Here is a 26249-nt window from a genome sequence, read left to right as displayed (position 1 = left end):
GGGTTTGTTTTCCAGACTAACCATCCTGCCCAGTGGTGAATTCTCCCTTCCATCACTCAACTAATCCTTGGCTTTTCTGCCAGTTGGGATACGCCAGGGGGGTGAAGCAGCTATCGCTGCGCACACATCCTCTGGGAAAACAATGCGAGAGGCTGAACTCATCCCGCTGAAAGGGCTCAAACGAATGAATTTCTGACAATTATTAAGACTAAACTGTGACATATGAAAGCTTTGCTTGTGTTTTACTTCATTTGTTTCAAAGCTCTGCTCGTGTTTTGCTTCATTTCAACTGTTTCCTTAAGCCTTTTTGTCTATTTAAATAAAATTTAAATGCTTGTTAGGCTCCCTACAAAAATCACTGATAGCAAACTCAAGGCCTTTAATAGACACTTGGACAACTAGAATAAAAAAACTAAGATAAAGGGACTCGAACAGAGGGACACAGAGACCCTATTATAGGGAAGATGATTCTACTAATTTAAGAAGACACCTAGACTTTACTTCACAACACACGCTCTGGAAAGAGTCAGCTAGTGAACACCGTGAAGAAGACAACTTACTTCTTGCCTTAACCACTGAAGACCCTCACTCTATTTTTACTATGCATACTCAGACTATATAAATGAATTCCAGGAACTCATTATCATAAGACACCCCTTTCCAGAAAATCTAATCAATATATATAATTTATGTATATATAAGTTGATGTCCCTTACTAATTCTCAGGAGCCCCGTCGGCACTCCCAAGGCAGGCGGGAGGGGAGCTGCCATCCCCGGTGCCCGGCTCCACGCACAATCTGTGTCCCCTGGCAATGGCCTCGCACACTGTCCCGCTGCATTTGCCTAATTAAGACCTAATGAAGCGGGGAGATCTATTGTGGGCCTGGCAGGGGAGCAGATGTGCCCCCTGAACCCCGTTGCTGCCGGGGAAAGCCCGCTGCTGTCTCCAGGGTGAATCAGCAGGAAAAGCTCAGGCCGGGATGCTCAGCCCTGCAAATTCAAGACCCCGCTGCTCTGTCAGAGCCAGGGGAGGAAAAATGCTCTGATCATCAGCAGCCTCTAGTGGGGACAAACGCGCAGGCCGGCCGGTCCACCAGCCCAGCCTGGCTGTGCTCACCACCAGGAATGGTCCGGCACGGCTCAGCACAGCCCCAACCTCCCGGCGTGAGGGACCCCGAGAGCCACCAGAACCACCACGGCCTCGGTGGAGCATCCAGCCTGTGAGTCTGCTCAGAGGGGTCGTCCCCACGCGCCGGCTGCAGTCCCACACCGGTGGCTGCAGCCCTTCCCGTGAAGCCTGACTCCGAGCCTGGCACAAATCACAAGGTGAAGAAAAACGCATAAAAGGGACAACCAACACATCCCCAGCCTTCCCAGGCAGCTCACTGGAAGAGAAATCTCCAGGCTGCCAACGGGTGAGTCCCCCCCCGCCACCCGAATCACGCTTTAGCCAGCTCCCACGCCTCGGCCAGCTCCCACACCTCCAGCCCGCAGCAGCCAGAGTGGCCAAGAGCCAATTTGGACCCCAAACTTCCAGCCACTGCGTCCTCGAGCCTCTTCCCGCAGCTGGGAACACAGAAAGGACGATACCTGCCCTCTGGGGTAGGGACCGTCTGCAGCTGCTCTCCTCCCCGGGGAACGCCTGCGGAGGGAGCTCAGAAAAAGCTTCGTTATATATTAAATCAGTGACATACCCTCGGAGAACGACTGACGCTTTGCTTACCCTCCGGGCGATCTTCCCCCACCGCCAGCTCCCAAAGGACGGTGCCAGCCCGGGGAGGACGCACGGTGCGGAGAGATGCGGCTGCCGGCAATTCCAGCGACTGCCAGGCTGCGCGTCGGGAGGAGAGCCTGGGCAGAGCCGCACCGCCGCGGATGAGAAGGCACTTTCTCTCCTCGGCAGGGTTTCAAACCCTCTGGAGAAGGCCCGAAGTTTCTCTTCAGCGCAAGGCAAAGCCAAGCGCAGCGATGGGGAAGGCCCCCGCCGCCCGCAGAACAGCTTGAGCACGACCACGGGGAAGCAGTTTGATGCACGGATGAACTTTTTCGCTGCCGCTGACTCGCCGTTACCATCACGACACGCAGAAGCGGCACGTGCCCCGTTTCGGGCGAGAAACGGGAGGGATTGCCAGCGCCAGCGCCGCCACGGGCTGGGGGGGACCCACGTCTACACACGCCCCGGCGCCCGGAGAGGAGCCACGCACCCGGGGGGGACACAAACTGCTCCTCAAGTTTTCGTTGCCTCCTTTCAGAGACAGGCACGGGGTAGCTGCATCACCCACGGGCACATTTAGCACGAGCTGGGCAACGACTGTGGAGGAAGGATTAGGCAGAACAGGGAACCTCAGTCCCGTGTCACCCAAAGCTCTGGCGCGGGTGCAAGTTACTCCCACAGACTAACCGGGTTACTCTGGCAGAAGGAGGATGCGGAGGGGAGCGTGCGTGGTGCCGCTGGCAGCCCTGACCCCGGCTCTCCCGGGGTTAAAGCCTTCGGAAGGGAGCAGCGGAGGGGTGGAGCGGGTTTTGGGGTGCACGTTGCAAGAACCTGCCTTGCTCCCGCACCCCAGGGCGGCTCCTTTCCCACGGGGCAGCAGAGATTTATTTGCACCATCAGCCTTCCCGTTTGCTCTGGCTCACCCGGTCCCGCTGCCGGGCGGTGGCCGAGCACGGGCGAGGGTGTTGGGGGGCCGCTGGTGCTCTGCGCACGCCTCTGCGCAGCCTGACCTTGCCTGACGTCAGCCCCTGCCTGCTGCCCGCCCGGGCTGGCAGGGCCGGCCAGCAGCCTTGGCAATGACCCCGCTGCAGGCAGCTGCCAGCACCGCCCGACCTTAGACCAGCCCCACAGCCCCGCCACGGACCCCGCGGAGGACAGGGCACCCCAACACCCGCTCCCGCAAACTACAGAGCAAATGTTGACTTTTCCCCACGCGGGAGCCTCGGCGTAAATCAATCCTGGGGCGAGGAGGCGGCTGGCGGCAGCGCCGAGCCAAGGCACACCCCTCCGTTGCAACACAGCCCTAAAGATAGCCGCTGGCCCCCGCGACTCCGGACAGCGGCTCGGACCCCGCGGCACCCCGAGCCCACCGGGGCAGGCAGAAGCCCCCGGCACAACCCACGGCACGGACTACCGAGCAGGTTCAGCGACCCCTCATCCCGCTACGGCTGCGGGTTGGGTGACATTCAGAAAGGGAAGAGATTGCAGGAACCTCTGGGGACACCGAGTCCCACCGCACGCTCCTCTGGTTGCGACATCAGCGCAAAAACAGCCCCGTCTAAAAGGGGATGTGGCAAGACAAACGCCCCGGCCGGCTGCTGCGTGGGGGGAACGGCACGGAAGAGTCGGTGGCAAGGTTTGAGCGGTGCCCGGTCGAGCGCCAGGACAGGTACCGATGGGACGAGGCGGTCGCCAGGGCTCCGCTGCTCGGCCACCGGCTTCGGGAACCGTCTCGGCGGGTGCAGGCGACGTCTTGGAGAGAGGGGCAGGAGCGTGGCTGGGCTGGAAACCCCACCAGCACCCAACGCCTCTGGGAAACTGGTGCCAGACCCTGATGCCACCCCAGGGAGGGGTGACCAGCGCTGCTGCCATGACCGTGGGGTGCGGGGCTGGGGGGGACCCAACTCCCCGAGGCTGCACCCACCTTTTTGCCTCTGCGGCACCAGCAGGAACAACGCTACGGGAGGAAAAGCACCCCAGTTCTGGGGCTGGCATCCCCCCCGCGGGGCAGGGCCCCCAACACCCTCTGCGCCCCATCACCTCCTGCGCCTGAGCCCACTGTGGGCCCCCCCCCAGCCCTCCCCACCCCATATCCTCCCCCCAGCCCCACTCAGGGTCCCTGCTACAGCCCCAGTGCACCCCGTTCCCCCCACATTTCCCTCACAGCCAGCCTGACCCCGCTGGGCCCCCTCTCACCGCCCCAGAGCACCCCACATCTCCCCTTCTGCCCCATACGCTTCCTGACACCACTGCGGGTGCCCCCTGGTCTCCCCCAGCCACAGGACACCCCCCATTTCTCCATAACCCCCCTGCCCCACACCTCACTCACTGGGTGTCCCCCCACCCAGCCGCACCCCCCCTAAACCCCAGAGCACCCTAAAGCACCTCACATCTAGCTCGACCCCTCTGGCTCCCCCCGGCTCCCCTCACCCCACCTCTAGCGTGACCCCACTGCCCCCCCACCCCATGTCCCCTCGTAACCCCCCCACGTGCCCCCAGAGCACCCCGAATCCTCCTATAACCCCCCCATAACAGGACTGACCCACTACAGGCCCCTCTAGGGAGCCCCAAATCCCCCCATAACCCCCCCAACCCCATAACCGGTCTGACCCCACCACAGCCCCCCCTAGAGCCCTCCCCACCCCATAACCGGTCTGACCCCACTATGGGCCCCCCAAGCCCCCCCGTGACCCCCCTGCAGCCCCCCCCGCCCCACCACTGCCCTGAGCCCGCCAGGCCCCCCCGGTCCCGGTATCCCCCCCGCTTACCCGGGCCGGGGCCGCCGCTCCGCTCCGCACCGCGCTGCTACCACCTGCACTGCAGGCCCCGCCCCCTCTGACGTCAGCGCGCGCCCCGCCCCTCCCGCCCCGCCGGCCGCGCCCACTGGCTGCCACCGCCGCCCGTCAGCGGCGCGGGGGGGGCGGGGCCGGCGGCGGCGCGGCGCTGCAGTGGGCGGGGCGGACAGGTGACGCTGTGACGTCACGGTGGGCGAAGGGGCGGGGCGAGGAGCTCCCCCCCCCCCCCCATCCCCTCCCGCCGCGGGGGGCGCGTGACCTCAGCGCTGGCCTCCGAGCGCCGCCGTGACGTCACCACGCCTTATAAGGAGAAAGTGTTCCCGCGGGTTCCCCACGCGCCGTGGGCACCCCCGAGCGTGTCGGGGTCCCCCGCTGCCCCCGGGGCACGGCCGGTGCTGTCCCAAATCCCCCCCAAAACCGGCAGAATTGGGTCTGTTTTAGATTTTAATGCTCATTTTCACCTGTCTCCTTTTTTTACCTTTTTTTCAGGGGAAAAACCCCCTCCCTGCCCGGGGGCTGGAGCCGCTGGGGGAGCCCCCGTCCTGCGCCCGCCCCGGGGAGGTTGCGGCGTGCCCGGGGCCGATAAGGGCGGCGCGGGGCCGGGCCCCCCCCCGCTCCCCCCCGCGCCCCCCCGCGCCCCGGGGCCGGTCTCAGCCCCGCGGGGACACGCCCGGGCTATCGGGGCCGCGCAGGCGGCGGCCGCGGGCGACAAGGGGGGAGCGGGGCTCCCCGGGGACCGCGACACCACCGGGGAGGGGGGTCGGGCTGGAATTGGGCCCCGTCGCCAGCACCGAGGGCCTCGTTGCCCTCCTCACCGCGGCGGTGGCCCGGTGGTGGCCCGGCGGTGACATCGCGTGCCCGGGGCTGGGCTGGAGGAGGCGGGTGCTCCCCTCGCCACCCCCCCCGCCCCGTTCCCCAGGGGCAGGGCAAGGCCTGCGCCCCACGGCACCCACCCGGGGGACAGGGTGTCCCCTCAGGGCGCTGCCTGGTGCCACCGCCCCGGGGCCACCGGCCGGGAGCGTCACCGTGTCCCCTCCCCGCCGCCTCCCCCAGGGCTGAGGATCCTGCGCCGCCGGGCTCTGGCTCTCGACCCCCGCAGCTCCCGCTCAGGCGCTTGTGGTGTCCCCCCCTCCGTCCCCTGCCTCTCCCCAGGGAGCCCTAAGCCTTCCCCGAGGAGGAGGAAGGTTTTGGGGGGAGGAAGAGCCTCTGGCCCCCGCCGAGGGGGGAGCCCCTGGCTAATGTGATGAGAGCGGGATGAAGCCGTAAGCTGTTAAGCCACCGCAAAGCCCCTCGTGTTCTGGCCCCGTTATCGCCGACTTCTCACATCTGCTCCCAGGGTTATTTTAAACCCGGTATTAAGGATTTCTGGGTTCTTAAGCAGGTGGGGGGGGGGGGGGCAGCTCTGCTTGTCACCCCCTCCCCAGAGCAGGAGCTGCAGTTTGTGGGCTGCAGAGTGAGACACTAACACCAGCCCCGCTGCTGTTTGGGATGTGGAACAGGGCCCCCCCCGAGACCCCCCTCCCCTCCACACCCAGCCCTCAGTGCTGGTCCCAGTAGGCTGGTGGCACTGGGGAAAGGCTGGAGGGGAAGGCAGGCAGGAGCCTCGCACAGAGGGATGCTGCCAGGGATCTAAAAAATAAAGCGATATTTATTAGCGTTGAGTAAAGTGCAACCTCAGCGTAGTTTAAACTCAGAAACTGTGTAAACGGCAGGAGAAAAGTTCAGAGCAGACCTGGAGGGCAAGGGCAGAAAAGGCCCCGAGCAAGGTTGTGCTAAAAGGATACAAGAACTGTACAGAGGCCCTTAAAAAAACAAGAAACAACATCAGATAAATTATTTACAGTTCAAATTGATTACAGGAGGCTGAAGGCTCACGAGCTTCCGCAGGCTGAGAGAGTAAGAAAAGAGAAGGCTGAGAGGAGCCCCAGGCCCCGGGCTGGCGTTGGGGCGGAGCGACGGGCTGCGGGGCAGCGTCTGCTGACGGCGGGGATGATCCTCCGGCACCACGTTCTGCTTTGGGCTGGGAGATGTGGTGGGGTAAAGCCTCGGTGCTGCAGCGTGGCCCCTGCTCCTGCCCGGCCGGGACAGGAATTCGTCGTGATTTCCCGTGGTGAAAGGCAGGGAAGGTTAAAGGAACGAGATCAGGCCCTTCAGGGGGATGTTTCTGCTAAAAATCAGCACAACTGGTAAGAGTTCAGAGATACCGTGGAGCTGCTGCTCCAGCCGGGCTGGGGCCTTACGGGACGGCTCCTGGGCCGGTGGCTTCTCCCGGAGCTGTGGGCCAGCACTCGGCACGTCCTTAACGGCAGATTTGGCAAGAAGGGAATCCCACTGCTGCAGAGCCCAGCACCATGCAGCTCCCTGTGCTACTGCCCCGGGGACTCCAGACAGGATCTGCTCCATTTACAAATATGGGCATTTCTCTTGCAGGTGCCTTAAACTCCCCCGGGAGACCAGAGCTGAACTGCGTTCCTCCAACTTCTGACCCACCAGGAAAGACTCTGGAGCCGAAACAGAGCTGCAGCCCCACTGTGGATGTGTGAGCCGGAGGAGTCCAGCCCCTCTCCCACCCAGGAGCCGTTTCTGAAGAGATTATCGAAAGGGACAACAGGACGTGCTCATCATGGCACCAAAATCTGCCAGGAGCAGCACCCGCAGGGAACACGTTTCAGCCTGGCAGCCTGGCTCAGCCCCATTTCACGCTGGAAGAGCTCCTCGGGTCTGAAACAGGTCCCAGGGACATTCCCCGCCAGTGCCAGGGGCAAAGCTACAGCCTGGCCAAATCCTTTCTTCTGTGAAGAAACTCCTTCCTGGGCTCAGATCTTCTGGAGGAGGCCTGAGCCACGCTCCATCTCCTGCAGCGGCACTACACAACTCGCTGTTTCCTTGTCTTCGCTGGCACCCTCACTGGCACCCCAAGCTAAAAAGAATTTAATGGGGAAAAAAAAAGACATCCCAGCCTTGAGCTGCCCGGAGAAGGGGTCGCCCAGCAGATGATCCGGCCTCTCCAGGAGCAAAGGGATCCGGAACAGAGCTGCCAGCGGGAGAGCACGTGGGAGGGTGAAAGGTGGGCACAAGGATGGGGAAGAGCTTTTGCCAACTTGTTGGATCCAATTAGCCAAAAATAATTGAAAAACACAGCAGGAGCCCAGCACAGGGCCAGGACCACTTTCCTCACCGAGAAGCTTCGCATCAACACGCAGCGGAGCCCTGCTCTGCTGGAAAGCAGGTTCCAGAGCTCGGCTTAAGCTCAGGCCTCCCGGACTTGCCCTGTCCCATGGTTTTGGCAGGCCAGTGGCCACGGGGAGTTGTACCCGCTGTGGTCTCAGCTGGAGACAGGCTGGAGCCACACGGCTTTGATCCACTCTCCCATCTGGCCAGCGGGAACATGGATCAAGTTTGCAGCTCAAGCCTGTTTCTGGTTCCTTCACTGACCTTCGCACCCCCACGGGTGAAGGTCAGAGCCTGGGGCAAAGGGGGCTGTTCCCCCACGCACCTCAGCTTGTTAGGAAAGCCACTGGGCCCACTGGTGGCAAACCGTGCTGTTCTGAAGAGCACAGCCCCTCACAGAGGGGGAAGAGGCTGCATTGTCCCGGGACGCAGCCACGAAAGCGCTGCAGAGCCCTCTTGACACCTTGGCCTGTGGATGTGGCACGGAGAGGGCTACTGCCTCTCTGTCTTGACGTGGTCTCCAATCATCCTCCTGTGATACGTGGCCAGGAAGATGTCGTTGTCTCGGGGGCAGTCGTAGTGGCAGGAGCACATCTTGATGAACATCATCTTCCGCTGGAAGAAGTCCCCCTCGGGGCAGCGGAACTCCACCTCCACGGTGCTGGTGACGTACGGGGTGCAGCAGCGGCCGTCCGTGCAGCTGCCGCAGAACTTGGGCCGGTAGGAACGGGTGCTGGTGCAGCCCGAAAACTCGAAGTGGAGGCTCTGGCGTGGCTTTGGGGTCCGCACACACTTCTTCCCCTTCTAGGGAGAGAGCAGACGGGTTAACAAGGGCAATCAGACAAAAGGTCCACGCAGGCCTGTGCTCTGTCTCCATCACCGGGCGATAGGACGCAGAAAAAGTAGAAGCGCAGAGCAAACCCCGTGAGACAGGCTCGTGCCCGACAAGCACCTACCCAGGCCACCCCTGGCATCCAGGGTGTTGTGTCCCCGCACCCAGTACCTTGGTTTTCTCCACGGGGAAGTCGCAGGGCCGGACCATGCAGAGCCGGGTCTCCTTCTCCAGGCGGCACTGGGGGTTGTCGTTGGTTACTCGGGCAGAGATGCCCATGCCGCAGCTCTTGGAGCACGCGCTCCACTCGGTGGTCTGCACCAGGCAGTTCTCCTGCAGGTTATTCAGCTCCGGTTTGTGTGCTGGATCCTCCCTGAAAACTGAGCCACGCCGAAGAGACACAAGGCAAGGTTCAGGGCTTGGGACAAAGTGTGGCAGCTCCATGGCCGCTCCCAACTTGGTCTAACTCCTCAGGGACAGCAGCAAAGGTCTGGTCCATCCCGTGAGCTCCTCAGCCTCTCAGCAGAAGGAGCACACATCAAGCACGGGGCAGTTTCCTACCTCAGCCCAGCTCCAGCCAGTTCTGCTGCGGTACCCGAGGGTGCGCGAGCCTCCCCCCAGCATCACTGAGGTCTCACCCAAACGGGTCTGGAGTAGCCCCTCCCAGTGCACAAAGTGAGCAGCCAGCACCAGTTCCAAACCAGGTGTGACTTAGGGCCCCAGTCCAAAGGCAGTTTGGATCCACCCCTATCCCCCAGCAACCAGCTCCCAGCCCCATCACCTCTGCCCACCACTCACCCGCCATGGCTGTTTCGAAGCGGTTTTCCTCGCTGCCCTCCTCGCAGATCCACTCTTCGCAGCACTTATTGCGAAATTTCACCCGCCGGGGGTTGGGGCACTCGGGGGACGGCAGCCGCAGGTCGTCGGAGCAGAGGGGGATGCAGCCGATGGCCCCGTCCATGCAGATGCACTGCAGCTTGCAGGTGGGCTGGAAGCTCTCCCCGTTGTGGTAGATCTTGCCCAGCAGGTCACAAGTCGCACCCTCGTGAGCTGGGGGAAGGGGGAAGAGGAGGAGGAGGAGAAGCTGAGCAGATGGCAGGGGCCTGGCAGCACGGCCTCTGCCTCAGGGGGTCACAGGCTCCTGACGAGGGACAAGTGCCCATGTGCAGACTCTCCCTGGCTCTGCCATCCCAGTGCTGGATGCAGCAGAAGTTGGCACATTTAATATTTGGCTCCCTGGACCCAAGGCTACTCCTGACACCGGTTTTTGGAAGTTGGCTCCAGCTGTGCCAGACCTCCCAAAGTTCTCTAGAAAAATCTCTTCTTCACTTGGATGAGTGGACTTTGTCTTTACGGCTTGTAAACAGCCTGTTCTCCAGGCAGAGGTCTTCCTGTCCAGCTCAGAGTGCCCCAGTCATGGTGTTGTGCAAGACACATTCCTGACACGACACGTGAGCCAGCAGCTTCGCTCCTCGACACTCCTAGGAGACCGAAAGGCAACATTCTCCTAAGAGCAGTTGGTTCCCCACATGTCTGACAGTATCTACAAAAGGAAAATAACACTTTGGGTTTATGACCTTTTGGCTCCTCTGTGATGCATGAATATCTTCTTCCTTCCAGGCACAACTTTTCCTATTTCTCTCTCTTCTGATCTCCAGATCTCTCATCTCCAGCCCTCCTACGAGTCTTTCACTCCTTCTCCATAAAACTTAAATGAGCAAAAAAGGGAACGCAACCATATTGGACACATAGGAGCAAACTTCAGCCCGGGGGTGCGAGCAATGCTCACAAGTTCTTACGTCTGTATTAGCCAAAATTCTTCCAGTGGAAGTTTTCCAGCAGAAAACTCTTATTTGATTAAGTTTTGCAGGCACAGATCAATGTCAGGAATGTTTTCAATGAGAAACAACTGAAGCATTTCAGTTTGATATCAAAGATCTCCTTCATGCTCTTACAATAGCTCAACCAAAATACTTGTTGGACAGTATCCATAGGGGAAGCATTTTGCTCGGGTGATTATTTTAGATACTATAAAGATCAAGATGAAACATTTTGATATAATGGAAGTGGAAAGTTTTGACACAGCCAAGCAAGTATTCTAAATAACTCATGGAAAGTTTTGAGATTTTTTTTTTTTTTCCTTCAGCCTGAAATGAAATGTTGAAATCTCAGAGTTGTTCACAGGACAGAAATCCTGCTTTTGGACAGTTCTCATCAGCTGCTGCTTTCTGCAATCCTGACCCTTAAAAAACAAAAAAATCCATGCAAACCTCTATTGGGAAGTTACCAAAACGAAGGATTCTTGGCTGCTTGCGGAGGCTTACCAGGAAACCTGATCTATTTTCCCCTTAGTCCCGCTCACCCGTGGAACATTGTCTCAGACAGAAAGAGTTTGGACCAAACATGGAGCGAGAGCCACTTTCCATCCCACCTAGTCCTTGAGGGGACACAAATCCTTCCGGGCTGCTAATGCCTTGTTTCTAACCAGAGCTGGATCTCAACTTGCAACTCTTTTCAATGCCATTGGTATAAAAATACTCCTGTGCTCCTACTTAGAAGTTTCAAAATCCTCACTTTTTCCATCAAAGGGGAAGCCATCCACTTTCCCTCTACACAACCATTCATACTTATTTTTAAATCCTCTTTCACTGTTTTTTAGCCCAAGCCCTCTCCCTTCCCAATGAACAGATCGTGCTGTTCCCTCAGCAGCACTCCTCCCCACCCAAGGAATGGCAGCATGCTCAGGGGTTTTATTATGTTTTCAAAATTCAGTCGTTTGTCATGCCCTTCACTACCCTCCAATGACCTCACTTTCCTGTTGACCTGATCCAGTTAAAGCACCGAAACGGATTGTGCCAGCGGAGTGAGTCGGCTCTTTATTTACCAGCTCCGCTTGGCACCGCTGCCACCTCCTGCCTCCAAACACCACGTCCAGCCCGGGAGACTTTTGCCCTTTCCTGTGGGGAATCCAGCAGAGCTCAAGTGAGCTGCTCCGGTCGCCGCAGCTCTGCCAGCTCCCTGCACCCACCCAGGCCACCCTGCCACCCTTAGGTGCTCCTACTCTCAAGTTACTACGGGATCATCTCCACCTTTCTGATACTCCAAGGTGTCTGCGGGAAGGGATGAATTCCTCTGCAATACATGAAGTGCTACATTCTGTGGCAACATCAAACAAATATACAGCGATTTTCACTCTGATGGTTCCCTTCCTTTCTCTTCTGATGTGGCCTTCGGGCTGGTACCCAACCTAGAAGCTTTTCCCGTGACACATGAACACCTCTCTGCTCCTTTCTGCTCCCATCAGATGTGTCTTATGTGGCTACAACGCTTCTCTATCCACAAACACTGATTTTTCCCTGCAGTCAATTCATCACTCCACCTTCAGCTCCCTTCAGTGCTTCCAAAATCCCCCATCTTCCAAGAGATCAGTGCGGACATCATAAAAATACCACCCAAGGACATTATGTCCCAAATCCACAGCCCAATTCAGGGAGATATCCTGGTCTGTGTTCACCTGGGATTTTTTGCCATGAAAATCTTCATTTCTCATTTAAAGGCAGTTGTGGTCTTCAAGTCTGATTTTCTACACAGCAGGGATCTGGGATTCTCACTCCAAAATCTTTGTACCAAACCCACACATCATGATGATGTGTTTCTTTAGAAAGATGTCCAGTCTTCATGTGAAGTCTTGGAGATGGAGACTCCTGAATAAATTGTTCTGGTGATTTAGCTACCTTTACTCTACAAAAACACACCTCATTTCCAGTCTGAATTAGGCAGTCTACAGCTCACACCCACTGGGTGTTATTACACCCACATTTACCTTGTTGAGCTTCAATCAACAGCTCCTGGGTGTATCAATGCCTACAGAAAGTACTGGGAAGCTCATGTGGCTTCTAAAGATCACAATAACCAGGGGAGGAAAATTAAACAGATCACTTATAAAAACTTCTGAAAAGAAAGGAGAAAACGCCTTCTACGAGTCAAATTCATTATTTGGAGGTTAAAAAATGGCATGTGATCCTGGCACTGCCAAACAGTGCAGCTCCACCCCGACCCCCCAACGCCCCTGTCTCAGGTCGGCGCGAGCGCTGCGGCTGCCGGAGCGTTTCCAGAGATGCCCCGTGGGGTGGCTGAACCTTCACATCAGCCTTCCAGCCCTCCGGACTGTTTCGGAAACCTTGAATTAAAATGGTCAGCTCCTGGCAGAGACAGGAGCAGAGGAGTCTTGTCTTTAAACAAAGAACAGGAGACTGAGGAAATACCTTTTTTTTTTCCCCCTCTACGCCACAATAATTTTTGCACGCTTTAAAAATAGCTACTAAACAAAACAAAAAAAAATCAAAACATTTTTTCTTTTCTGGCTGAAAAGAGGCACCAGGAGAGAAAACAGGTCTGCATTTGGATTTACCTGGCTCAGTAATTCTCATGTTCTACATACACACTATTTTGCAAACGAGTTGTTCAGCTCTTTCCACCCACGTGCTACAGCCAGAAATACGATCCGGCTCTTGCATGTCAGCAGGAGAGTGCCCAGTGCCAATGTGCAGTGCAAGGCAGCGAGATTTTGGGTGAGATTTTCCAAGCAACTCTACTTTCCAGTAAAAGTCCAGATTGCTGATATTCACCCACAGGCACTACAGGGTTAGAGGATGTCTCCTAACAACGTCACAGGAACAAACCCCAACTCGTGCCTTCGGAAACATCCTTCACTGCAGGAGGAAATAGGCTGCGTGTGTATCGGTATCAGTGAATCTGTTGGCTCGCCGGGCTGGCACAGCATCCCTGGTGCTGGACGAAGCTCCGAGCACTACAGGAAATTCTGACGACGCCGTGGGTTTTCTGGGAGGTCTGCGGGCAGAGGGCTGAAGGGGCCACAAGAAAACCGCACAATAACAGAACATACAGCTCTCACCTAAGCAGATCCCGCTGCCTCTGTGGATTTTGGAGAAGTCGCAGTAGAGTCCCTTGTGATGATCACAGGGTTTCTGCAGGGAACAGAGCTCGCCAAGCTGCCTGGCACACACCTTGCAGCAACCACAGGCATCCAACACATGGCTGGTGCCAGCGGGGCACTGCAGAGGCTGGGAGGGACACTGGCATGGATACGTGCAGGCCTGCGGTTCTACCTGGAGGGCAGACAAGCCATGGAGAGAATGAGTCTCCCACAAGCCAGCCAGGCAGAGAAATGAAAAACACGATTCTGCTTCAAGCACAGACACCCCGTCAAGAGGAGGGAAGACTGACTTCACCCTCCACTGGAGAGTCCTGCTGCAGAGGACGTGCATGCAGCTCCCGAGGACTCGCGGGACTAATCTTTTTCTCACCCCTAACTCATCTGGAGCTCAAGGAAACAAAAAAGATGCCTCTGGGAAGCAGGGCCAAAACAAACAGGACAAGCAGTAGCTCGGAGTCCCATGCGCAGCTCAGCCCCCCGCTTCCCTGGAAGCAATAAAACAGTAATTATTAACAGTAAGCAATTCCCAGCTCTTACGTAGCACGGCTCAGGAGAAAACATCAAAGCGCTCTGCAGCAGCAGCATCAGACCCAGTCCGGAGATGGAAGAGGTGAGGTGCACAGCGAAAGGACTCACCCAAAGTCAGCCAGCAGGACTGTGGCAGCGCTGAAAACTGACCCAAAAGCTCCCAAGTCCTATTTTGTCCCCTGGATCTCAAACTTTCTTCGTTATTCCCAGAGATGTGCCCTCTTCTTCCCTCTTTGCAGAGAAAGCAGCATAACCAACCTTCCTTGGGACCTCGTGAACCTACAGCTGCCCCACTTGGTAGCACTTCAGAAGTGCTGGCCACCTCCTGAAACCCACCCTGAGGCTTTTATGCCACTTTGGATGTCAAACAAAGATCAGGCTATGTCTGAAGGAGGGTTACCTTCTCCCTAAAACCCAGAATGCTTCAAATACTCCAGTAACTCTGTGGCATCCGTGTCCTTAATCAGCTTGGAGCAGATACACCAGCCTCAGCTCTGGATGTGCCCAGATTTGGGCAAGATGTAAAACCACGGCTGTGAAAGGTCACTAAAGATCCTCTTATACCTCCTCAGAAACACCAGTGTGCCAACTCCAGCCTGGTTTTCTGTTCAGCTTCTGCCCACTAAAACTCTCCAGGTAGTACAGCAGCACGCAAGAGCACTACTCCAATTTGCAGCCCTCAGGGCTGAGCGCTGCTAGGCATGGGCCAGCTCCCACCCCAGCAGGGCTGATTCAACCCTTGCAGGGAGAGGATGCCAGCAAAACGCCTTGGGATGCTGTACTGCTGTGAGCTGGGGTGAGGAGGAGAGCACCCCACGGGGCAGAGCCCTCACAGCTCCGCTGCCAGACCCCGCCACTGCCGCGCAGGGAGAGGGGCTGCAGCAGCTGGAAAGAGCCTGAGGACAGGCGGGAGGGGGGACACCTGGAACAGAGGTCAAAAAAATATCTTGTTATGGCTCTGTTTGCACTTGTTATATCCCATCCAGCCCTCGCTTGTGAAATAGCTTCCTTGGATATTGTGTTTGTCACCAATAACAGTAGTAAAACTGTTCCAGCTGTTTCGACTGTTGCTCATAACAGCTGCTGGGACTTTAGCTCACATGGGGTCAGAAGATGCCAACTGCTTTGTACTTCTGTAACAACCAGCACAGTATGGTGTAGGACAGGGATCAGGCCGAATCCTAACTCGCGAGTCCTCCCAGAGTCTCACCCTGCTCAGCAGGAATCAGTATAATTCTCCTTGAAAACTCCTAGAGCAAAGTATTTTGGAAACAAGCCTCTCCTGCCTGTAGCCCAGCTGTTCTCAGACGGCAGCCTCAGAGCCGCTCGCTGGGAGCCGGCGTGTCACGGGGATCTCTTCCCGACTGCTGAAGTGCATTAAAAAACGCTAAAAATACAGAAATGCTTTCCTACTGTTTTTCATGTATGTAACCGCTGTAGCTGCCAAAAGGACGTGTTATTCAACCAGGGATGAGTGGGTGGGGGGTTCATGAGATCATAAAAGAGGCAGAGCATTGCTAACACAGGACCTATATTAAGATGCAATCCATGCACTTAAAAAAATAATGACAACAAGCATTTTCCAATGCAGTGTCAGCCACAGGCCATATAAAGAAACACTCTCAAAATAGCTCTCCTACTGAAAAACAAACCAAAACAACCTCTTCCAGGATAACAGAGAACACAGTGGAATTAAACCCAACCAAGTTTTCTTTCTCGCCTTCATTAATCATTGTTGGTGCTGTTTATTTCCTTTAATAACTCACCCAAAGAAACCAGACCACCTGGTTTCACCTTCTGTTCACAATCAGCTTCGCTTCCTCATTATATTACAGCTGCTTTTCAGCACAAGAACATCTGGATTGAGATCTCCAACATATCAGAGACCTGCTGGGTGACTGCGTCCCTGCCTCTGCTGTGCCTCATTTCCCCCACCTGGGAGCAGAGGCACGGCTTAAAAGACCCGATTCATCCGTATTTGCAGGGCTCTCTTCAATACTTTGAGGTTTTCCAATACTTCAAGATTTTCCAATCGCTCAGCTCAGACATGCCTCTCTTCATCACCCAGTCCACCTGGGCTCAGGGTGTGTTTGGGCTCCTCTTTGCTTGTTTTATTAGTGAGCAAAGTCAGCTCGTGCTATTTATAATTCCCGCTCCTCTCACAGGCCCAAGAGAGGAGAGAATGAGCTGAAATCTTTTTTGGCTCCTGCACACTCAGCAGTGAGCACTGAATAACTGGCTGGTGAGGGGAACTTCTTGAGTTGGGAACAGCTGGTAGAAAGTCAACATTGAACCAACTTCCTAGAGCTCTCCATTACTTAAATTGCTTTCACAGCAACTTCAAATAGGCTAAATAATGGATTATATTGCATTTGCATGGAGCACCTTCCACCCTGCAATATTTTCAAGGACTGCTTGTAGGAGCTGTTTCAATACAGCACGGAAACTGCCCAAACTGTCCCAAAGAACTGCAAGGACTCACACTCAGGGCTTTGCTACAGACACATACGTAACACAAAGACCAGCATTTCCACGTAACATGCCACTGACCTGGGTGCAGAGGGATTCAATTTAGAGAACATTTCCTTTTCTTCCCTCTGCAGAAGGGTCTGTCCCCAAAACTACACTTTTACCTTCACTGAGCAGGATCCTCACTTCACTATAGCCTTGACCTTGTTTCTGTTGAGGTTAGCAGCACGTTTCTGTGAACTCTGAGAGCAGCAGAACAGAACCAGATCAAGGCTCAGTGTCAGTACCAGACCAGTATCAGTGCCAGATTCAGTAAAGTGCTAAAGCCTGGGTTATCAGCTCTCCCTGCTCCTGGATCGCTGGCAGCTCTCATTTCAATCACGAACACCATGTGTGAATCTGCCTCTCCCAGGACCCCCGACCGATGGCCAAGCCTCAGCGGGAGTTCAAACAGCCTGACTAGAGGATTCCCTTGCCTGTGCTCCATGCATGTTCTCCACCACTGACTCCCAGGTCCCATCTGCTCAGCTGACAAGCCAGAACAAGCTTCCTCCCAACTGCCAGCACCAAACCCAGTTACCTGGGGGGAAAGAAAAAGTGAGAATGTTCTTCCTGCTTCACATTCACATAAAAGCTCTTCCCCTTACACCTTCAGGAAGGCACGAGTAGGGGGACACAAGCTCACACCACTGCAGCAGTTTTGTGGCATCATCAGGACTTCTCATTCCTGATCAATGTCCACGCGAGCCCAGGGAACCAGCTAAGAGGGCCAAACCAAAGAGGATTTTTAAAATGCGTTTGGGCTCGTGACTGCATTCAAAGGGCTGGGAAAGGAGCATTTTGAAGCCGAGATAGCTGTTTGCAAAGTGCTTTGGGAGCCAGGGGTTAATGCTGCAAGGTAGAAGTATATAACAAACACAGAACTGGTTCTCCTTCCCGCTCCAAGACTGGCAGTAGATAAAGCAGCCAAAACACACCTATTCACACACTCCAAACAGTGAACTATCATGGATAATACCTGCTCTCCCTCCACCACGGGCTCTCAAGGCACCTTCCCAACGTTGCTGCAGCACATTGTACAACAGCCTATTACAAGGACAAGAACCACTGCCCCCATTTCACAAACAGAGAGCAGAGGCACAGAGACTTGCCCAGGCTAAGCCTGGCAGAGCTAAACATAACTCTCAGCAAGCCTGGTTCTACTCTCACCTCCAAACAACACGGGAGGCAGATTAAGGAGCAACAGCTCTCATTTCCTTGCTCGGTCCACTAAAGATCACTCTCAGAGCTCAAAGAAAGTCAAAAGTCCCATTTCTGAGGCAGTTGACAGGTTTAGGGAAAATGACATCACCTCAGAGTCACCACAGAACCATAGAACACCAGGTTGGAAAGGACCTCGGGGATCACCTGGTCCAACCTTTCTTGGCAAAAATAATAAATTTGGTAATCACAAAGGGTCGGGGTGGTGGGATTCACTGCTATCATTTGTATGACCAGTCTGGTGCTGGCAAAGCTGGGTTTGTGCAAGAGTCAAGAAGACCATCCCAAACCGCAGAAGTTACTCTTAGATGACAGAAGTGTCGGGTGCACAGGACACCTTTCCTGGCAGGAAAGGGGCTGGCACATGCTGGGTGCTGCCAGGAGCAATCAAACAGACCTTGTCAACCAGAAATTTATTGCATCTATCAGCACAATAAGCCGTGCAAGGCACAGTGGCTCTGTGAACCCGATCTCTTCACTGATCCAAGAGGCATTTACTGCAATTTAGATACATTAATGACTGCAGTAATGTTCCTGCTATTACTGGCACTGTAACAGCACACAAAAGTCCTAAGCAGAATCAGCTGCTCTGTCAAGCACTTGTATTAACACAAAACCAGGCACAAATCCTGCTCTGGAGAGGCTGCAGTCTAATTTCCCCCTCGGGATCACTGTTTTTGGGAACACATGGGTGGATTCAGTGGCAGCTGAGGAAGGATGGTGATGGTAAGGAACTGGGATACAGGATTTTTATTCCTTGCAGTGACATAAACTCAGTGACTTCACCTCTCTCTGTTCTCTTCTCCCCCCTTGTAAACCAGGGCTGGCTTCTAGCTCACGAGAGTGGAGTGAAGCAAAATCCATTCACATTTGCCAAGAGCTTTGAGATCCGTAGATGACAGGCGTTACGCACGGTGCAGCTCCGAGCGTGATTTAGTTACACAGTGCATTTGCACTGCTCTGCTAACAGCCAAACTTCTCTCAGAAACCTTCTGCAGGTGGCAGCTGGGAAGAGTTATTCAGCCTAAAGCATTCGCATGCATCAAAGCCAGAAGCTGCAATGCCCAGCCAGCAAAGGGAGCTGCTGCAGTGCAATACATACCCAGCCAGGAGCAAGGAGGAGGAGGAACAGGGTCCAGGTCACTGTCCCCAAGTTGCCAGACATCCCGAGTAAAGGGAAGGGAGGGGATTCAGGCTGCCGACTGACTCACTCCTTCTCCTTCGGAGTTTCTCCTCTCTCTTTGGAGAAAGTTGCACACCAGCTCCTCTTTAAATAGCCTCCTGGAGGGGGCGTGCCCCGCGCTTGAGTGACAATCTGGAAAGCAAGCCGAAATGGGTGCAACAAAAAATGTCCAAATTCCAGGGAACATGAGCAGATTCCTGTGGCCCTGGCGGTTACGGGGCTGCCGGCGCAGCCTGCAGCTTGGTTACTTTCCACGTGGGTAAATCAAATCCCAGTAAAAGCAGGATTATTATTTTTTAATTTTTCCTCTTTTTGACTCCAGAAGTATGAAGCCTGGGACAGCTCTCTTGACACAACCCCCCTTTCTCTACCTACATCCATTCCTCTTTGGCTGCAAGAGCTGAGGACTTAAATAAGCACAGCTTTGTGGTGCTCAGTGTTTTTCCTTTGAACAGGAGGGAGAGACGGAAAGTTCAGCGCTGTTAGGCACAATTAGGTACCATAAGTGACCGTGCATCACCAGCGCTTGCTGCTGCCAGCTCTGAGAAATGAAAGTTTCATGACTATAAAGGCTGCTGTCTGAACTCCTACAAGGAGGAGCTGTTTGTTTTACAAGGCAATGAAAAGCTACGGGGTGAAGGTTATTGATAAAGGACAGCAGTTCCCCGTTGTGCTTTATTTGCATCTCGGGATTGATGCAGGATATAACACTTTTTTATCTCGGGGCATGTTCTGTTTGCTGCTGAAATACAGAAGCAGGCGTCTGCACAGCCAGCACAAAAAGACTTTTAGACTATGAAAGAGTTGTTTTGTGTATTAAAGAGTTGTTTGGTTTATTCCCAAAGAGCAAAGCAGAATGCTGCCATGGAAAGATGAGGAGAAGGAGTGCAGCAGAGGGCACTCTTAGTCCTTGCTGGCCTGGGGCGTGACAGAGCAGGTTGGGTACCGGACAGGAACCCTCTGTGCTGCACATGAAGTGGCCTTAAAAAGATGGAGCCATGTTTTTGAGTCCAGGATAGAAGAGGTGAAAGATCTGTGTAATTACCTTGGGCCAACATAAAGCAAGGGGCAGGAGCGTATGCAGAATGCACTGTGCCATACAGTCCCTACCTCATCCCAGCAGGGTGTGCTGGGAAGTAGGACAGAAGATGAAGAAAAATATAGGGAGTGTGTAGTGGGTCATTTCAATTCCATCTCCTCCCTTCCGGCCTCCAAGTGCAGGGCAGCTCAGCTGGGAATCAAGCCCTGCATTTTTCTCAGGTCCTTTAAGGCCTCTGCACCACAAGAGATCAGCCTCCACGCTCCCTATGCCACTGTTTGTCCCCTGCTGAAAACAGACGACTCCAACTCTTAATTAATTAATTAGCACCTGGAAAGCCCCTTGGGATTTGGGGTTGGAGAGCATTAGCGTGGTGCAAACCACCTCAGATGCACCTCCTTCTGCTCCTGTTCTGTAAGATGAGGGATTTCACAATCATTTCCGTAACAGCTACCTCTGCTAATGTCACAACGAAGGATTATGTCTCCACACAAAAGATTTAATGTACTGGAGGTGGCATAAACAACCAGTGCCCTAGAGCAGCTCGGAGCTAAAGGCTGGATATACATTTCCTCCCTTTTTGGAAGGCTTGGCACCTTAAATGATGTTGTCGCCTCACATTTCACACGACGTTCTCCCACTGCTCGTAAATAAGACAGGGATAAAGTGCTACACACCTCTGTTCTCATTTTCTCACACAGCAAGAATATAAACCACAACTGAATTCCAAGCCATTTGGGGCGTTTGAAGGTGTTATATTTGTGCCTTTTTAAAAGGACAGTGCGCGATGTACAGCTCGATTCGTACATTGCTCCTTGTCCAAGCAGCACCTTGAACCACGATCTTCCAAACTCTGCTTTTAACATAAACCTGCTGCATGTCCTCGAATGAACTGTTCAACCAAAATCGTAATACTCGCTCACCTGTCAGGAGTTTTGTGGGGAATATTCAGCACTAAACCACATTATGATGGCTGATTAAGTTTTCAACCTACAGTAAAAGTAAAGAATAATTCGATTATAAAACATCCTTACCAAGCCGCTCATCGTCATCCACCCGACTGCTTTCACCTTCCGAGAAGAGTAGCATGAACAAAACGTGCCGAGTTGCAATCCTGCTCATCCTTCGAGCCACCTTAGCTCTGCCATGGCCAGCCAGCTGCCTCCCCCGCCTCGCCACGAGACGAGCGTCTGGATCCACTCCAGCTCCTTCACTGAACAGCAGAACCAGCACCTTGCACCGTTCTCCTCACTGCACAGTGCCAGGAGCAGCCCCAAACCCTCCGAATGAGGGTCGCTGGGGACAGCAGAGCCCCCTTTGCCTCTCAGAGCCCAGAGCCAGTCTGCCACAAAGGCACCTTCTTACTGTAAGCTGAAAAAAAGTAGAGGAGCAGCAGGACATGAAGGACAAGTGTCAGATGGAGATCCCTGGATTTTGGGAGCTCCCTACACCCATGGTCCAAGATATTCTTAGGGCACTGGGACAACCAAAACCACCCCTAGTGCTGACACTGAACTCTTCACCCCACTGGACATGCCACTTGCCAAGAAGCAAGAGAAGAACATGAAGGTTGAGTGACTCAGAATGATCAAAGGGAGGAAACACCCAAGTTAACACCAATTCACATCTCTTCTTTTTGCCTGAGCTGCCTCAAGTGAATGGATAAAGATGTCAACCCTGCTTAAAATCTCCCCCAAGCAAAGAATAGTGGGTGTTTAATTCACCTTGTTAGGTTCTTCTGGGTTCACTCACCATGCCCAACTAGTAGCTTTCCTGAATTTATAGTAATTAAAAAAATAAGACGTTTAGATAATTGCTAAAAATCATGTAAGGCTAAATAATAAAATAAAGGCAATCACACCCACAGTTTTTTGGCTCAGCGTGATCTCTCCCAGTGGCACCCTGCCCACAGAAGCCAAAATAAAAAGCCAATACAAGCAGCATTGCAGGGGGAAGCATGCTCACCCAGTCCTCAATGACTTCAGAGCTGTCCCCTGTCTCAAAGCTGCTCGGTTGTCCACAGGACATGCTGGTGGCTCTCAGGACTCTTTTCGGGAAGGTTTTCATTCTCACAGCTGGCCAGTCTTAGCAAAAGTCACTGTTGGAGCGGATCACAGGCAATCACTCTAATTTGGCACTCTTTTAATTTCATGAGCCTTGCTGAAATTGTATCATAGATTTGGCCCAGCAGAGATGATGAGGTTCATCCAGCTAGATGGTCTGAAACACAGCAATTTCATTTAATCGTTCATTACCCAACTACTGATGCCTGCTTGATGCATCCTGCTCACATGCTCAGGGTAAACATGGCCAGATCTGGGGCCATGAAGGAGTCCTGTCCCCTGCTTTTTGCCTTGCTCTGTAGTATAAAGATAAGACACAATTCTTAAGATTGGCTGGGAACTTTCACCCGACTTCTCCCCTGATGATACAAAAGTGACCCTTGATTTCTCCATCTGTGGTAGATTACTAATAAAAAAAACCCATCAATGTCTCTCAAGGCCGTAAGTTTGCTGCAAGGCTGGGAAGGAGTTGTGCAGGTCCGTGTGCTTTGGGGTAGGACAGGTGAGCAGTCTCTGAAAGCTTTGGGGCTAAACGTGATTCCCAGAGACTTAACAGCTAAGAAGGTCTCTTCCAGACCCCTGTTCCAGTTCAAGTTCAGTTCTAATTCAGCATCTGACATTTGGGGCCAGATTCACACCATCTAATTCTTAGACACTTAATTAATTAGAAGCCTAATCTCTCTAGGCTGTCTTTATAATGACTGCAGAAGGACTGCAGCTCCTGAACTGCCTTCTGATGGTCCCATCTCCATTGCTCCGTATGCACCAGCTGTACCAAGATGTTATTTGCTGTAAATTATCAAGAAAAAGTGGCATATAAAGGCAACGCCAGAGCTCAGCGAAGGCTAAATGCTACAGCATATCTGACTCTAATCTGGGTGGGAAAGGCTTCCCTGCCCTACGGACGGAAAGGGCAGGAAAAAGCACCCCTCCCCACTTCAGCCCAGCCTTGGGATGAAATCCTGACTGCACGGAAACACCCACTGGTTGCAGCAGAATTAGGATTCCCCTCTCCGCCTGGTTTGCCAGATGCTGCAGCCCTGAGGGTGAGGACACTCTGCTGTGCCCATCGTTTAAGGATGTCAAGCAGGGAACAAATTTTGTCCCTGGCTGCAGAGTTCACTAATGAAGTCTACAGTTATTTTAGTTCTGGAAGGAACACTCCATTGTATTTGAGGATTTATTGTGAAATCGAAGCCTATCAAGGGATGCAAAACTTGGGATGGGTGCGGTGCCTGTTGATGTCCTTATAAAGGAAGTAAATATATAAAACAGTCTTGGCATCACGAGTTCGGAAAGAGACAGTGCTTAGACACAGAGCTTGCCAGCAAAAGCATGCATTCTCCTCTGAAAATAAAAAATGCCCCTCTGGAGCCTGATCTTGACAGGATGAGAAAAGCCAGTTCTGCAGCTTACCAAAGAGTGTGCAGTGAAGGGCACCCAGAGGGGCTGCCAGGAGAGACGCTAAACCCTGTTTGTCAGTGCACAGGGTTCCCACTTCAGAATACGTCAGCAGTAAGAAAGTCAACACTTCTAAGGACATACACGCAACAAGAAGCCTTCCCAAAGCAGAGCACCACAGGTGTCGAGCTCTTAGCAAAAAATAGGCCTTGGTTTTGGAAGCAGAACACTTGAGAGTCTTCTCCCTCCCTTTTGCCCTGTTTCTGTTGTGAGAAATCTGGCCCTTTGCCCCAATCCAGGGCATAGCCAGTTGGGAGGCTTTCAGGCCAGCTAGGACCACTCTAATTATCTAACCTGACTTCTTGCCTAACACAGGCTGGAGGATTTTGCCTAAATAATGCACAAGATCCTGCAACGAGGGCTGCCGTGACCAGCTGCTGTATTCTGCCTCCTGGCAGGCTGCAACCAGCTCTGAATGCAGAAAAACAGGCAGAAGCTCATGCACGGCCCAGGCCCTGGCTTAGAGCTGCGGGGAGCCTGGCCTAACCCCCAGCCCTGCCGCAGACCCCCAGCGTGACCCTGGGCACACTGTAGCTCAATCCCTTCACAGAGTGGTTCAGAAAGGGCTGTGAGCACAGCTTGTTCCCTGACCTGACCGTGCCTGGAGGCAGCGTGGGCTGTGCAGACCTGTCCGAGGGCACGAGCAGAGCAGCACCAGGCGTGCTCGTGCAGGCGGTGCCTCAGGATCCCCGGGGCTCAGCATCCAGGTTACCAGTCGATGTAGAAAATCAGACCTCGAGGGCAATCACGCTGTGCCTCAAGGTTTGTCAAGGTGCAATAAAAAAGTACCTGTTACCTGCAGACCAGCACAGGTCTCCAGGTGGTAGTGTAATAGCGGGTGATCTTCTGATACCCTTAACAACTGCAAAATTTGGATAGAAAAGTGAGTCACCATCAGGGCCAGGAGCATTTGTACCAAGGCATTGGCTTGTGCAGAACTGCAGGAGGAACAGGCCCTGGGAGGAAACAGGCAACTGCACCCACCTGTGAAATGGATGCTTCCTCGGGTTTTTCCACTTCTTAACTTACTGCATGCTTAATTATCCTGAAGAAAAACTGCAGGGAGGGAGGGTATGTTTAAGGTGGACTTGGGCAGGCTCGTTTAAGGAGGCCTCCTGCTCTGCAGGACTCCTTTGGTGCACAGCTCTGATGTATCTGAGTAGCACTCTGTCTTTCAGGGGGTTTGGTCCTCACAACGCCAGCACAGATGAGGCACCAAAGGATGTGCTCAAGGTCGTATGGTTTGTGAAAGAGAAGGGACTAACATGAGGTCTCTCTAGCTGTGGGTACTGCATTTATCACCCAGTTCTGCCACCCCCTGAATAAGCAGCTGCTCTGCCATAATTACCAGGAGCTTTTCCTACTGCATAAGCCAGGCACTGCTGCGTCTGTACAGCCACATCTGAAAGGGTGCAAGGGTGAATTCTCCACTGGATCCCATCTCTCCAGAGACCTCTGGCATCACCTAAGCTCAAAGGTTCTTTGCCCTAAAATCCATGACTCAGCCCCTCAGTCAAAATAGCTCTGCTGAAATCGATAGGTCTTCCCTAATTTATCCCAGCTGCATATCTCACACAGGCTCAACAGGCAGCAACAGATCCCTGAGCTCTGCCAGGCTGGTAGGACCTGGAGGGGTGGGTGGCCTACCAGGACTTGTGTGTATCTCTCATTAGGGATTTGGGCTTCCAACAGGAGCCTGCCCACACCTTTCCCATTCAGGTTTTGGAAAAATTCCAGCTCATTACACGGAATCAGTGAATAATTTAGGTTGGAAGGACCCTTAGGTCATCTGGTTCCTCCTGCGGCTGATGCCAATGCAGAGGATAGAGAAGAGGGTTAGACTGCACAGACCAAGAGAGCAGGGAGGGTCAATGGGGTCTGCAAGTTCAGCAAGGCAGTGTTCTTCCAGCCTGTTCCTGTGGCACAAATGAATCTCAGCACATGAATCTTTGATTAACTTTCTAGCCCCTGGGGCTGTAACTGTGAGCCAGCCTTAACAAAGGGCTTGCACCTTTAGAGAGGCAGGGACTTCTCTCAGCTGAAGGGAGAGTTAACCTTGGAATGTAATGCAGACACCTTCGAAATTTAGCTGTAAACCGACTACTTCACTGCTGGTTAATGAACGTGATATTCTTCCGAAGTTCTGCACAAACTGCTGGAAGTTAAAAATGGATGAAAAATAATTTGGAAAATGTTAAGTGTGAGACTTTCACATACGTGTTCTTAATTCTTCATTTTTGTTGCAGGCACACATCTGTGAGGTTGATCTTTCATATTTGTTTTTTTTTGTTTCCTTACTAATGGATTTTTAAGAAGTTTCACATCACAAATGTTTAAGAAAAGACAAGTCCCAAGCTCCATGAATAGCCTCGTTATAACAATGGCATAATTTTACACAATATTAATAAGGAAATAGTCTGTATTTGCAGCCATCATTGCCTTCAGACAGACCAAACTCACACACAAGCTGAGGAAGATGAAATGTTTCAGCAGGCTACAACCTGCGTGAGGTCTCTGGTGGGGCTTTCACGTGAGCAGGGGCAGTGCTGTGCTCCTGGGCCCCAGCAGCGCTCACCTGCTCCTCTGCCTGGACGCTGGATCAAGTCTGCTGCTTCTCAGCACCGGGTGCTTCTCTCCTCCCCTAGCCCCTTGTCCTAAACAATTGCCCCAGAAACTTGTGTGGTGTCAGAGACCCTCTTGATATATTTAGAGGCAACAGTTTTATTAGCTAGTAGTGGAACATTATTAGTTCTTGCCTACAAACGATGTATTTTTTC

At 53.6% G+C, this 26249-nt stretch overlaps 2 protein-coding genes across 3 annotated transcripts in view; both read right to left on the bottom strand.

Annotated features, from left to right (window-relative positions):
* Positions 1–223: 223 nt before the first annotated feature.
* Positions 224–2290, bottom strand: LOC141934996 (uncharacterized). Its single transcript, XM_074850869.1, has 3 exons — positions 2279–2290; positions 1591–2167; positions 224–1309 (listed from the first exon to the last, which is right to left on the bottom strand). Exons 1-3 carry the CDS (start codon positions 2288–2290, stop codon positions 1050–1052), a joined length of 849 nt encoding a protein of 282 aa, XP_074706970.1. The 3' UTR covers positions 224–1049.
* A 4850-nt stretch (positions 2291–7140) lies between these two features.
* The window catches only part of LOC141934966 (CCN family member 2-like), a 42927-nt gene continuing 23818 nt past the window's right edge, over positions 7141–26249 (bottom strand). Inside the window, exons 1-5 of one of the 2 annotated variants that reach the window (XM_074850812.1) lie at positions 18829–18953; positions 13428–13641; positions 9311–9562; positions 8684–8892; positions 7141–8484 (exon numbers count right to left, since the gene is read on the bottom strand). In XM_074850812.1, the coding sequence (XP_074706913.1) occupies positions 8173–8484; positions 8684–8892; positions 9311–9562; positions 13428–13641; positions 18829–18891 (1050 nt within the window). In that variant the 5' untranslated portion in view covers positions 18892–18953 and the 3' untranslated portion in view covers positions 7141–8172. Of the gene's footprint in view, positions 8485–8683; positions 8893–9310; positions 9563–13427; positions 13642–18828; positions 18954–26249 lie in introns of those variants that run through there. The other variant, XM_074850813.1, reaches the window with a different exon arrangement.

Source organism: Strix aluco, chromosome 26, assembly GCF_031877795.1.
Source record: "Strix aluco isolate bStrAlu1 chromosome 26, bStrAlu1.hap1, whole genome shotgun sequence".
NCBI classification, from domain to species: Eukaryota; Metazoa; Chordata; class Aves; order Strigiformes; family Strigidae; genus Strix; species Strix aluco.
Note: the sequence above shows the minus strand (reverse complement) of the source record. Positions and strands in the feature narration are given on the sequence as shown.